The sequence below is a fragment of the Ananas comosus genome, linkage group 3, assembly GCF_001540865.1.
Source record: "Ananas comosus cultivar F153 linkage group 3, ASM154086v1, whole genome shotgun sequence".
In the NCBI taxonomy this organism is placed as follows: Eukaryota; Viridiplantae; Streptophyta; class Magnoliopsida; order Poales; family Bromeliaceae; genus Ananas; species Ananas comosus.
In genome coordinates, this window is record NC_033623.1 from 318,436 (window position 1) to 331,928 (window position 13,493).

The window sequence follows — 13,493 nt, forward strand, 5'->3', positions numbered from 1 at the left end:
AATAATCAAGAAATTTTCTCTAAAAACTGGTTTAATATGCTGTTCCACCAAGTTAAATGAAACAGGTACAAATCAGAGTTACGAGCTTCACAATTATCTGCTCTGGCACAATCCAAGAACAACGTGTGTAATAAATACTATCATCTCCAAAATTAATATATACATATGCATACATATACTCTCTACAAACTTCAGCAGTTGTCCCCAACATATAAAAACACGAGTGCCCGCTCGGTGGTACAAACAAGTAAAAAGTTCACTCTGTTGAAAGGCAATTCAGGAGCAATTTGGAACCGGTTTAACTGCACTGAGCTCATTACCAGCTCACGATCCTCGACGAGACGGGGGAATAAAACGACTGGCTCAATCAACACAAGCAAATACAATCACATTTGAAATGTTTCTTACCCTTTTGAGCCAGCCGAAGAAATGTGAGCAAGAACGCCAAACAACGGCACACTGCAAAATCACTAGCGAGCTCACTGATCGGTTCCTACAGCAAGAATGCACTGGGCGAGATGTGTCAGATACGGCTCTGCCTGCGAGCTGTTGCTCAAAATGGGAGCGAGACTCTGAAGCTCGGCATTAAATTCCTTCTCAAATTTCCTGTAGTTTTGGGGTGTAAGTAGTCACAGACATGTAAGATTTGAAAATTGGTTGTTCATTTTTAGTTTTGACTTGTGTCAGTAAGTTTGGTTAATGACGGACTGCCTTACATGATAGAGTCGGAGATTATGATATTCTGAGATGCTAACTTTAGCTGCTCGCCTCTAAACGAAGATCTCTTTGATTTAGACTTTAGCGTTCCAGTAGTAGCAGCATCAAATGCACTATCCGGGTCAGGGACATAGATAGATGGTATCAACAATTGAATGGAAGCCGAATATTGAAGGCATATGGATTTCAGCTTCTCGATTTTCTGCAACAAGTAGATGCAGACATAAGATAAGAAATTTATACTGCTCTGTGAGGTTTCAGGAAACGCATAATGGTGTTTCATCTAATCTACTACTCCGATATGTTTCTGGTAAAAAGGAAAAAAAGAAGGGAAGCATGAATGGAAATATAAATTAGAACGACCTTGAGAAGCTGAGGAGAAAGGAGCAAACATTCTTTCAGACATTTTTGGAGGAAGAAATCATGGAATTGGATGACCTGAATATAAAAGATCAGCAATAAATGACCTCATAAGGTGCTTAGATTTAATAATGCTATCAATTAATGCATCTAGAGCAATTAAATAGAACCTCATCTATGCTTATTGCACTTTGAAGGCGATTACACATCAAATGCCAGTTTGGCTCAAGCACCTGACGACAATATAATGTAAAAGCATTAATTCCAATCAAGTGGAACTTATTTTTGATATAAAAAAAAGAACGCTGATTACCTCAAAAGTTAGATAATGTAAAAGGCTGTTTATAAACTTAAGCATGCTGCGACAGAGAATGGAAGATCGCAATATTGGTGTTCCCAACATGCTGAAGGAACGAAATCCCTGTAACAAAATTATTATCATTCAACAGGAAAGGACATCAGATATATAACTGAGATATTCATATGTTTACCCGGCAAAATTATCTGTTTACGGACATATCCCTGTGCAATATATGCTTTTCCAAAACTTTGTTTGTAACGTGCGTACCCTTGTGCTTACACAAATGATGATTTTAAATACCTTTTAAAAAATAAACCAACTTTCCACCTAAGGATATTTAACTAAACTTCGAGGGCAACATGTGACAGTTTAAAATTTTAGAGGGGTGTATATGTAAATAAATCATGTTGCAGGCATTTCTACATGGATAATTCCCATATAAATTAGGCCTGAGAAACAGAGAAAATCCATGCCTGATGTGCTTGCCACGCCATGCAAAGTTGGCGGCTGACATGCTTGCAATGAAACAGTAGCCGGAAAATCAATTGATATTTTGTTAAAGCCTTCCGCGAAATAACAAGTGATAATGGCCATTGAACCTACAGCATCTCAACATATTAGTAGATTAACATATGCAGCAAGTAAAGCATGATAAAATAGAGAAGCAGATCAGCGTAAGAGCATAAAAGACCTTATAACTCAGGCAGAATGTTTCCAAGCCGGTAATCTGTATTGGCTCAGGCTCATCAGTATTATCAGCGACTCCTTCCAGATCTTTGAGATTGATTAGTCTCTTCAGCAATGAAGTTTTCTCCTGATTAGAATGGATAGGAAATTAGAAAAGGAGAAAAAGGGTCCGCTTATTAGCAACTACTACAAATTAGCAGTAATAATATGCCAACACACCTCCAACTGTAGCTTGTTTGGAAATAGGTCCCTCAACTTAACCTTTTTTGAATTGAAACCCTTAACTAGCATATTTTTTTATTTGAGAATTTTTTGTCACAGCAGCCTTTCAAATTCCTGTAATGGAATCCTTGACCACTACGATAAAAAATGCTCAAACTTTAAAAAAAAAAAGGGTTCAGCAAGGATAAAAGAAGATTTCAATGGGCCATTCCCAAATGAGCAATAATTGGAGTGTCCGCACATCTTTTACAAACCGATTTAAATTTCCTTACCACACAACAAGTCAAGTCTTCATGACATGGATCAGCTGCAGCAGCTGTAGTGCGCAGTGCAAGGTCAAGTAGAGACTGTCTCAACATAAGAAATGCTATGTTATAATAAGCCCTGATAATGGCTGACATCAATCTGTAACAAGAAGAAAAAAATAGGACATAGAAGCAGTAGGAGAGAAACCTGCAGTTTCTCGACTGATATTTCTTCAGGCCTCTTGGTGAGCTCATCTCGAGCAATGTCCATAAAGTGAACCAAAAAGTCACCCTAGGAGACCAAGGATATTGCTATGTATGAACATTTGAATAATCAAACATAGTTATATTTACAAAAAAGATTTGATCTAAATTTTATTGGATTAAGAAAACTCATTAAAAACATCAATTCAGAAACCTTTCCAAGGACAACTGTACATAGATCTGAAACGACAAAAAACATGTGTTGATGCAAATTGGCTGAATATTATAAAAATGAAATACTTATAGAAAACTTAACAGCTGCAAAGAATTTGAGTATTGGATTACTAGCTACTCCTGAAAAGTGGAAATGTGCTGGCATACCTGGTCCAGAAGAAAATAGCGCTTCATAGATCGCAATTTTCCGACAAGGTCATACTGCAAAATCATTATTCTCACATTAGCTTTCGAAAATATATTAAGGGCAATGCAACAATCCTCACTAGAGAATACATTTTACCTTATCTTTAATAAGACTCAAAAGCATACTGCTCGCGAAGTCATAAGCAGCTTTGATGCACTCAAGATAGTGATGATTTGATCCAAAGCTCATCAATTTTGAGTTTTCAGGTAATGGAGCCTAACAAACACAACACTGTAGATAGTTGATAGCATATACAGGATAACAGATCTTACTTCCTATAGGAGTTAATGCTATTTTACACAGTAGGAGATAAAAAATATACCTGAACACTGTGCCCACATTCTCTCATTACATTCAAGTACTTTCCAGTAGTCAAAATTGTCCCTGCAACACCTGTAAGGAAGCTAGGAATGCCTTCTTTTAGGCTGTACCGCTGTTGCCAATACTTCGCATCATAATCTTGTGTGAGGCTCTCCTGCAAAAGTATGTACAATAGGTTTCTGGAATATTTTAGTTGATGACATTAAAAGAGGGCTGCAAAATATAGTTTCCTTGAGTACCTTCTTAAGTGATTTGTTTTCAGCAATGAAAAATTCACCATATGGGTCATCAATAACGCCCTCATATACCCATCTGGAGTTGAGGATTAATTTAAGAAAGATAGTTAGCAAGCGATTTTAAATAGATTCGGATGAAGTTCTTCCACATAAATAAGCCCAGAAACAAACCCTCCATATAGTCAGAACCAAACAGCTAAACCTATATCAGATATAGGAGAATAAACACTGAACAATATTAGAATCATCATCATCACACCAAACCTTTAGCCCAGCAATATGGTATATTCTAGGTAAAAGAGAAAGACGACAAATTTATAATTAAAACTTCAGCTTCCCTAAGTCATACATTAGCAAAGATCTAAATGAAGCACAACTTAATGAATGGAAGATAGCCATTTATAGTCTCATTGGCAATTAGCAAATAGTTTAATAAGAATGAATACCTCTCCAATATGGCTAGGTAAGCAGTACTTGCATGTTCTGTCATCTTCTCAAGCAATGACCGAACTGCATTATCTCCCGCCATAGCCTTGGCCTGTAATGCAAATTAACCGTTATTTCCAGAAATTCCAGCCAAGAATTAACAATCTAAACTCTAAAGTATCTAATTTTTAAATTGTAGAAGATATAACATGAAATGATACATATTATTTAAATGAAAAAGATATAGAGCTAACAACCAGAAATAATTCTAAGCAATTTAAATATTTTATTTCCATATTGGCTTGCCGAATTGGAGAGTTACCTGGCTTTGCAGAAGGTTAAGAGTCGCAGAGCCTGAGAAATTGTTAGAGGAAGCCTTCTCAACGACAATTGCCAAAGCATGCAGTAATCCCATCATTGGCTAAAAGGGGCATAGAAAGGCATGATTATCAAAAGAACTCCACACAGCAGTTGGTTTATGAAGGTAAATATAAGGAATAACCCAACCTGACAGTAGAACCACAACCCTTGAACCGAAAGTCTTCCAATACGGAATTGATGCTCTAGCTGGGCAACCATTGCCTGGTAATCCTGAAGTTAAAAAAGATATTAAATAAATAATAGCTTTAAGATATTTATTCTTATGACACGTTGAAAAGATAGGAGTATTCAGTGGAACTGTGACCACGTAATTGCTTTCTCTAAATAGGAGAAAGCAAAAGAACAAACGTGCATGTTGTTCCTCCTAATGGAGATAACCTAATCAGAACAACATGAAGAAATTCATAATTCTGAACAAAAAAATAACAACAACCAATTTGCAATTAATGACACCAAATCCTAATTGAGGAACAACCGTTAAGCTGACCAAGATTTCCATGTTCCTTTTATGTAGAGAACAGATATTACAAGGCAATTAAAGCCAACATTTTTCAATTAATGCTCATCGACAGTGACTAATGGACTGGAGAGAAAACAATCAAAGAGCCTTAGTATCAACTCACAGAGGCTCAAAAGAAATCCTCTAGACATAATCACTAACAAACATCCACATTAACGTCAAATTATCAATTATTGTAATATTTCATACACAAGTATGCAGGATTTTGTGCATACTATTAGGAATGCATTTAGAGCAGCGGCGAAAGCATGGTTGACCAGGCCATTCTTGAAATGTGACTTGGACTCCACAAACTGACTAACGAGCACAAAGTCCTCACACAGAGGGAAGATCCGCTGTGTCAATTCCTGCGTCAGGTAAAAAGCTAATTAACCCTTGGAAACAAGCTCACATTTCTAACTTATACGGCCAACTTAATATTGATCACTTCTCACAATTCACCTGCAAGGCGAGGTCCATAGACGGATCGATCTGAAACACCACATGCCCGTCCTTCCCCCGCACTCTCTTAATCGAAATGTACCGCCCCTCGATGCCCACCAGTGCCGACAACAAGTCCTCGATCACCAAAAGCTCCTATTTTTCCAAACACATCACAACCCCCAATCCATCACCTCATCGAATTCACCAAATTTCCGAGCTTTACAGTACAATCATACCTGAACGGAGACGGGGTACGATCCAACGACATTTCCGGTGCCCCGACTACCAAACAACAACAAATTTCACAATAACTTCAAGAAATCGACCAATCGATCAACGAAAGGGACGTAAAAGTACCTGAAGGAGTCGATTGCGTAGGGTTTGGCCCCCGAAGTGTGATTCGGGGCTCGGATCTCCTGCAATTTGGGGAATGGAGACGAGGGTTTTGGCGACGGATCAAGAAGAGGAGGAAGGGGGAGAGTAGAGAGAGGGGAAGTGGGGGAGGAGGAGTACCTGGTGGAATCGACCGGTGAGGAAGGGGCGCTCGTGGTTCCACCGAGGGGTGGGCGGGGTCGGATCCATCGCCGGAACCCTAACCCTAGTTTCGATTCGTTCGTACTGTTTTGGTAGAGTGAGCTAAACGCGAAAGAGAGAGAGAGGGAGAAGGGCGGGGTTTATTTTTCTCAAATAAATGTTTTTTTTTTTTTTTTTTTTTTTTTTTTTTTTTTTTTTTTTTTTTTTTTACAATTANATATATATATATATATATATATATATATATAATTGAGCTAGAATACTTTTAGAAGCACCAACCTCTTGGTGCTTCTAAGTTTCTAGCTCTTAGATCTACTCCTTAATTACTAATATTCTTTGAATCAAATATTATTCCACCTACCACCACCTACCACCATTATCTCAATTCTACATCTCTTCATTCAATGGTTAAAAATTCAAAAACACCATCCCCTTGGTGCGTTTGAGAGTATTCTAGCTCAATATATATATATATACACACACACACACCCTGAGGTCTCCACTCACCACTTCTCACTTCTAAGTTCTTTCAACCTCTCCAACCATAAAAACTCTCTCTCTCATCAACTCTATGGCTCAAATGATCCATGGCTTCATCACCCTTTTTGCCTTATCCCTTCTAGTAGTAGCCCTAGAAGGCGAAGGCGAACTCACTCTAGAGCTCGTCCATAGGTACTCCATCCACTCCCCGCTGTACTCCCCCAACCTCACGACGGCCGAAAAGTTCAAACGCCTCGTTGAGATCTCCAACCGACGGTCTCTTGAGATCGGATCGTCGCTGGCCAACGGGCCCCGGGTGATGGCATTGCGGCCCATCCTGGCACGCGACAGGTCGGTGTACATGGTGAAGCTCAGCATCGGGACCCCTCCGACGTCCACCAACTTGGACTTCGACACCGGGAGCAGCTTCTCGTGGACGCAGTGCGCGCCGTGCCTTAGATGCTTTGTGCAGACACCGCGGCTGTACTGGGCGACCCAATCCAGCACATACCGCGCGCTTCCTTGTGACCACCCCCTCTGCGCCGGCCTTCCCTGCATCGATAACCAGTGCCACTACGATCTCATGTATGCGGCCTTTCAAAGAGCCTTCTCTCTCTAAATGTTTGGCTCATTGCTTCGCGGCTAAACAGGCAGTCACAATCCTGTTTGTCTTAGCTTTTCAAATTAGAACTTCTACTTTTTTGACTTTAATTAAATGAAAGCTCGTCTCACCGGATTCATCCTTGTCAGGTACATTGACGGCACCAACACCAAAGGGTATCTAGTGGCAGATCGCTTCACGTTCCCCTCCAATCACGGCAGCCATTCGGAGGTAGTCGACGACGTGGTCTTCGGTTGCTCCAAAGAGAGCAGCCCAAACATGTACCCCTATGAAACGGCAGTTAGTGGGATCATCGGCATGGGCACCGACGCACGGTCCTTCCTGATGCAGCTCGGAGACCGAGCGAAGGGCCGCTTCTCGTACTGCCTAGTCCCTCCCGAACACACCGCCCAGAGCCACCTTCGATTCGGCACCGACGCCGAACATGTGCATCATGCGCATACCACGCCTCTGCTATTGCATCACGACATCGATGGTTTTCTTCTCGACCTTAAGGATCTCAGCGTCAACGGTCATCGGCTTCATCTGCCATCAGATACTTTCAAGATACACCCAGACGGAACAGGCGGTTGCGTCTTAGACACGGGCGCGTGGATCAGTTTCATGGTCGAAAACGCGCTCAACGCTTTGGTTCACTCCTTGGAGCAGCATTTTCAAAGGCATCACCTTAGAAGGGTTGAGGATCCGCATCATGAACATTTCAAACTGTGCTACAAAAAGCCGAGCGGGTTCTCGTCGTACCCAGCCGTCGCGTTCCACTTCCAACGGGCTGTTTTCCAGCCGAAGCCCAAGAGCTTATTCTACGTCGACGAGGAGTCGGATACGCTCTGCTTGGCAATAAAGGAAGCGCAGTGTACGATCATCGGGTCTGTTCCGCAGCAAAACCACCGGATGGTGTTCGATGTTCGAAAGCGCCAGCTAACATTTGCCGAAGAGAATTGTGCTGGGAATTGAGTAAATAAATATCTGCAAGGTTAAACAAAAAAAGCGAAAGGCTCTCTCTCGAATTTCTATTAGAAAACTATTTGTAAAATAATTAATAACATGCTAGTGAATATAATTGCCTCGCATCTACTAAGGACTCGTCTAGATGAGGGAAATTAGCCTTGAACATCACATCTGAGCACCAAGAGACAAAGAACACAAATAAAAGAGACACAAAAGCCAAAAAAAAAAATTCCAAACCACTAAAGGAGTTACGGAAATTATAAAGAAATAAAATGCTTGATGATCATGACTTTCATGGAAATACTTAAACGTAAAAAATAACATGTTAAAGAAAAAAAAAAAAAGAAATCTTGTTTTTTTTATTCACACAAAATTGTATTTTTTTTCCTGCCAAAGGAAAAACAGAGAGATAGAGTGAGAGAAAATGGAAAATTTCCGTCACTGTTTGAAGTGGAAGTTTCATGCTAGTAACAAATTAACCAAAAATCACGTAAAATGTGGCGTATTAGAACTTAAGGTGTCCTATGAATGTTATCATCATTGAAAGAATATATTTTTCCAAACTAAGGCTTTCACTCCTATTCAAAGCTGAAAACAAGCAATCAATTGGTTCGCGAGGCCTACCGTACCAACATGATTTTACGACAACACTACTCACTCCAGAAACAGAAAAGTTTTGCGAAGTAGCAACATGCAGCTCACCTGATAGTAATGCGGTGCTCGACACGAAGACGATCGCTTTAGATGACGCTGTGTCTGCTCGTACTCCTCGAGGGCAATCATTCCTCGTTCGTGCGTCGCACCATCTGAGGCCGCCCCGTCTTGATGCATGCAGCTGTGAATAGCCATAGAAGCACTCTAAGTGAGCAGTGAGATGTAAACATAATATCATGAGGTGATAGTGTAAATATCATGAGGATCCAGTGAGATTAATGATGTGAATGATGATGCGAACAGGTTAAAAGAGCAAAAATCAAAACTCGCATTCAAGCACAGAAGAAAATCTTCATGTCAAAAAAGCTACTCCGACGTCCAAATAGGGCTTTAAAGATTATTAACTCTTCGGACAATATTAGATATGGTTAGCCATCATTTTCATTTGGATTCACAGAAGCAAGCAACAAATGGACTTTTTTTGTCGACACTCAGCTTTCATTTAATTTGATTTTAGTTATTTTACCCAGCTAAATTAGAAATTTTGTTCAAATTAACCATTTTATTAGCTTGTCAATAGTTAAGTAGTACAAAGTTTAAACTACCTTCACCTAAAATTGACGGAACCAATCATTAGTATAGCAAAATTCTCAATTCTTAAATGAAATAAATCAAATCAAAACAGCTAAAAGTTGAGAGAATGTCAATAAAACAGAAGGAAAAACAGATTTACAAACCTATTTGAAAATAGCTTATTGTTAAAGGAGTCTCCATACAATTTAACATACATAATCTTACAAGGGTATATATTTACGTAAAAGACATAGAAGCACCTAAAAGTGTAATTTCCATGCAGTATCCAGCAATGAACAGGTTAGAATCTTGCAAGATACATTCAGCAGCCCCTGATTGGTTAGCTATCCTCAAATAGCTTTAATCCAAATTCCTTTTTCCCTCTTAAACAAAGCTAGTTTATATATACTAAGGTCTCTGCTCACTACAACTCACTTCCAAAGTTTCTCGCAACCTCTCCTACCATCAACTCTTTCTCTCTCATCAACACTATGGCTCAAATGATCCATGGCTTCATCATTCTTTTTGCTTTGTCCCCTCTTGCAATAGCTCTCACAATGAACCCTACCTTTGCTGAACAACCTGGAAAAGGCGAAGGTGAAGGTGAAGGACTCACTCTAGAGCTCATCCATAGGTACTCTGTCCACTCCCCGCTGTACTCCCCCAACCTCACAACGGCCGAAAAGATCAAACAGCTCGTCAAGATCTCCGACCGCAGATCTTTCGAGATCGGATTGTCGCTGGCCAACAGGTCCCGCGTGATGGGGGTGCGGCCCGTCGTGGCGAGCGAAAAGTGGGTGTACATGGTGAAGCTCGGCATCGGGACCCCTCCAACGTTCACCAACTTGGACTTCGACACTGGGACTAGCTTCTCATGGACGCAATGCGCACCGTGTGGCCAGCACTTTGTGCAGACGCCACCGCTGTACTGGGCAACGCGATCCAGCACATATCACGCGCTCCCTTGTGACCACCCCCTCTGTGCTGGCCTTCCCTGCATCAGAAACCAGTGCCGCTATGTTCTCACGTATGCGGCCCTTTAAAGAGCCTTCTCTCTTTTTAGGCCATCTAGATATTTATCAACTATTTGCTCCAAAAGTTGAAGCTCATTTTAGCTTTCTGACACAGCAAAAGTGGTTTCTTTTTGCCAGTTGTATAACAAACTCTCTTACTGGTCAAAAGCTAATTGCTTCGAGGCTAAACAAGCACTCACGATCTTGTTTGGGTTAGCTTTTCGAATTAGCTTTTCGAATCAAAGCTTCTACTTTTCGACTTCAATTCAGTGAAAGTTTGTGTCACCGTATTCATTCTTGTTAGGTACATGGATGCCGCCAAAACCAAAGGGTATCTAGTGGCAGATCGCTTCACTTTCGCGTCCAATCTCGGCAACCGTTCGGAGGCAGTTGACGACGTGGTCTTCGGTTGCTCCAAAGAGAGCAGCCCGGACATGTACCCCCATGGCACGGCAGTTAGTGGGATCATCGGCATGGGCACCCACGCACGATCCTTCCTGATGCAGCTCGGAGGCCGAGCAAAGGGCCGCTTCTCGTACTGCCTAGTCCCTCTAGAACACATTGGCCATAGCTACCTTCGATTCGGCATCGACATCGAACATATACGACATGCGCAAACCACGCCTCTCCTATCATATCACAACCACAGTCATTATCTTCTTGAAGTTAAGGATCTCAGCGTCAACGGTCGGTTGCTTCATCTGCCCTCAGATACATTCAAGATAAACCCCGACGGAACAGGTGGTTGTCTTGTAGACACGGGTTCGTGGATCAACTTCATGGTCGAAAATGCGCTCGACGCTTTGATTCGTTCTTTGGAGGAGCATTTTCAAAGGCATAACCTTCGAAAGGCTGAGGATCCAAATCCTACGAAGTTGAGACTGTGTTACAAAATTCCGAGGGGATTCTCGTCGTACCCAGCCATCAGATTTCACCTCCGAGGGGCTGTTCTTCGGCCGAAGCCCAAGAACTTCTTCTACGTCGATGAGGAGGAGGGTAGGATCTGTTTGGCCATAAAGGAAGCGCAGCATACGATCATCGGGGCTTTTCTGCAGCAAAACCACCGAATGGTGTTCGATGTTCGAAAGCACCAGCTAACATTTGCCGAAGAGAATTGTGCTCGGGATTGAGTAAATAAATATTTGCAATGTGAATAATAAAAATGGAAGGCTCTCTCGAGTTTCTATTAGAAAACTATTAGTAATGAAGTTTCATTATAGTTTCTAACATGATGGTGAGTATACCTATCCGTTGAACCTCGCATCAACTAAGGATTTGGTTAGCTGAGGAAACTAGCCGCGAACATCACATCTGAGCACGAAGAGACAAAGAACACCTAAAAGAGACAAAAGTGATTTTTTTTTTTCCAAACCACTGAAGGAGTTAAAGGAATTATAAAGAAATAAAATGCTCGATGATCATGACATTCGTTGAAATACTTAAAGCGTAAAAAACTTACATGTTAAGGAAAAAGAAAAGGAAAAAATAACCTTGTTTTTTCCCCCACGCAAAATTGCTTGTTTTTTCTTTTTTCTGCGAAAGGGAAAACAGAGAGATAGAGTGAGCGAAAATGGAATTCCATCACTGTTTGAAGTCACGTAAAATGTAACGTATTGGCAGTTAAGGTGTCCTATGAGCATTGGCAGTTAAGGTGTCCTATGAGTTTTATCATCATTGAAAGAATATATTTTTCCAGACTAAGGCATTCACGCCTATTCAAAACTAGAAAAATAAGTAATCAATGGTTAGCGAGGTTTACGTACCAACATGATCTTATGACACTACTCACTTCAGGAAAAAGAAAAGTTTCGAGAAGTAGCAACATACAGCTCACCTGATAGTAACACCGTGCTCAACACGAAGACGATCGCCTAAGACCAGGCTTGTGTCTGCTGCTACTCCTCGAGGGCAATTATTCCTCAATCGCACGTCGCGCCATCTGAGGCTGCCTCGTCTTGATGCACGCGACCATGAATAGCCACAGAAGCACTGTAAGGAAGCAGTGCGAGGCAAAGATAATATCATGAGGAGATAGTGTAAATATCATGAAGGTCCACTGAGATTAATGATGTGAATGATGTGAATGGGTTCAAAAAGTAAAAATCAAACTACTTGTTTCCAAGCACATAAGAAAAGTTTTCTTGCTGAATAAGTTATTTGAACGTCGAACAGGCTTTAAAGATTATAGACTTTTCAAACAACATTGGATACGATTAGCCATTGTTTTCATTTGGTTTCACAGAAGCAAGCAACAAATGGACTAATTTTATGGACACTCCTCAGCTTTTATTTAATTTGATTTTAGTTATTTACCCAGCTAAATTAGAAACTTTGTTCAAATTAACCACTTTGTTAGCTTATTGATAGCTAAGCATTACAAAGTTTAATCTATCTTCACCTAAATTTGACGGAACAAATCATTAGTTTAACAAAATTCTCAATTCTTAAATGAAACAATCAAATCAAAACAGCTAAAAGTTGAGANTTGTTCAAATTAACCACTTTGTTAGCTTATTGATAGCTAAGCATTACAAAGTTTAATCTATCTTCACCTAAATTTGACGGAACAAATCATTAGTTTAACAAAATTCTCAATTCTTAAATGAAACAATCAAATCAAAACAGCTAAAAGTTGAGAGAATGTTATTGAAGTAAAGAGGAAAACAAATTTAGAAACCTCTTTCAAAATATAGCTTATTGGAAAAGGGTTCTCCATACATTTTGACATAGAGAATCTTACTAGGGTATATATGTAGGTAAAAGACATTAGAAGCACCTAATAAAAGTGTAATTTCCATGCAGTATCCAGTAATGAATAGGTTCGAGTCTTGCAAGATATATTCAGCAAGCCCTGATTGGTTAGCTATCCTCAAATAGCTTTATCCCAAAATCCTTTTTCCCTCTTAAAAGAGCCAGTTCATTTATATATATATACCATGAGGTCTCCACTCACCGGATCTCACTTGCTAAGTTCTTTCAACCTCTCCTACCATCAACTCTATCTCTCTCATCAACACTATGGCTCAAATGATCCATGGCTTCATCATTCTTTTTGCTTTGTTCCTTCTAGTCATAGCCGTCACAATGAGCCCTACCTTTGCTGAACAACCTGAAAAAGGTGAAGATGAAGACGAAGGCGAAGGCTGTTAAAGATAATGGATAAGGACAAACCTATTCTACCTGTTTTGAGAAAATATCTCAACCA

At 40.4% G+C, this 13,493-nt stretch overlaps 3 protein-coding genes across 3 annotated transcripts; 2 read left to right on the forward strand and 1 right to left on the reverse strand.

Annotated features, from left to right (window-relative positions):
- LOC109707655 (gamma-tubulin complex component 2-like) lies at positions 104–6,121 on the reverse strand. The gene is made up of 21 exons (XM_020229097.1): positions 5,978–6,121; positions 5,822–5,880; positions 5,701–5,746; positions 5,483–5,617; positions 5,257–5,388; positions 4,648–4,731; positions 4,463–4,561; positions 4,161–4,252; positions 3,718–3,790; positions 3,480–3,632; positions 3,254–3,373; positions 3,118–3,171; positions 2,741–2,824; positions 2,560–2,634; positions 2,070–2,192; positions 1,852–1,977; positions 1,391–1,498; positions 1,248–1,310; positions 1,081–1,155; positions 717–919; positions 104–606 (listed from the first exon to the last, which is right to left on the reverse strand). Exons 1-21 carry the CDS (start codon positions 6,044–6,046, stop codon positions 480–482), a joined length of 2,100 nt encoding a protein of 699 aa, XP_020084686.1. The 5' UTR covers positions 6,047–6,121; the 3' UTR covers positions 104–479.
- Positions 7,100–8,289, forward strand: LOC109707111 (aspartic proteinase nepenthesin-2-like). Its single transcript, XM_020228202.1, has one exon. It carries the CDS (start codon positions 7,194–7,196, stop codon positions 8,052–8,054), a length of 861 nt encoding a protein of 286 aa, XP_020083791.1. The 5' UTR covers positions 7,100–7,193; the 3' UTR covers positions 8,055–8,289.
- LOC109707386 (aspartic proteinase nepenthesin-2-like) lies at positions 9,767–11,815 on the forward strand. The gene is made up of 2 exons (XM_020228620.1): positions 9,767–10,302; positions 10,593–11,815. Exons 1-2 carry the CDS (start codon positions 9,767–9,769, stop codon positions 11,416–11,418), a joined length of 1,362 nt encoding a protein of 453 aa, XP_020084209.1. The 3' UTR covers positions 11,419–11,815.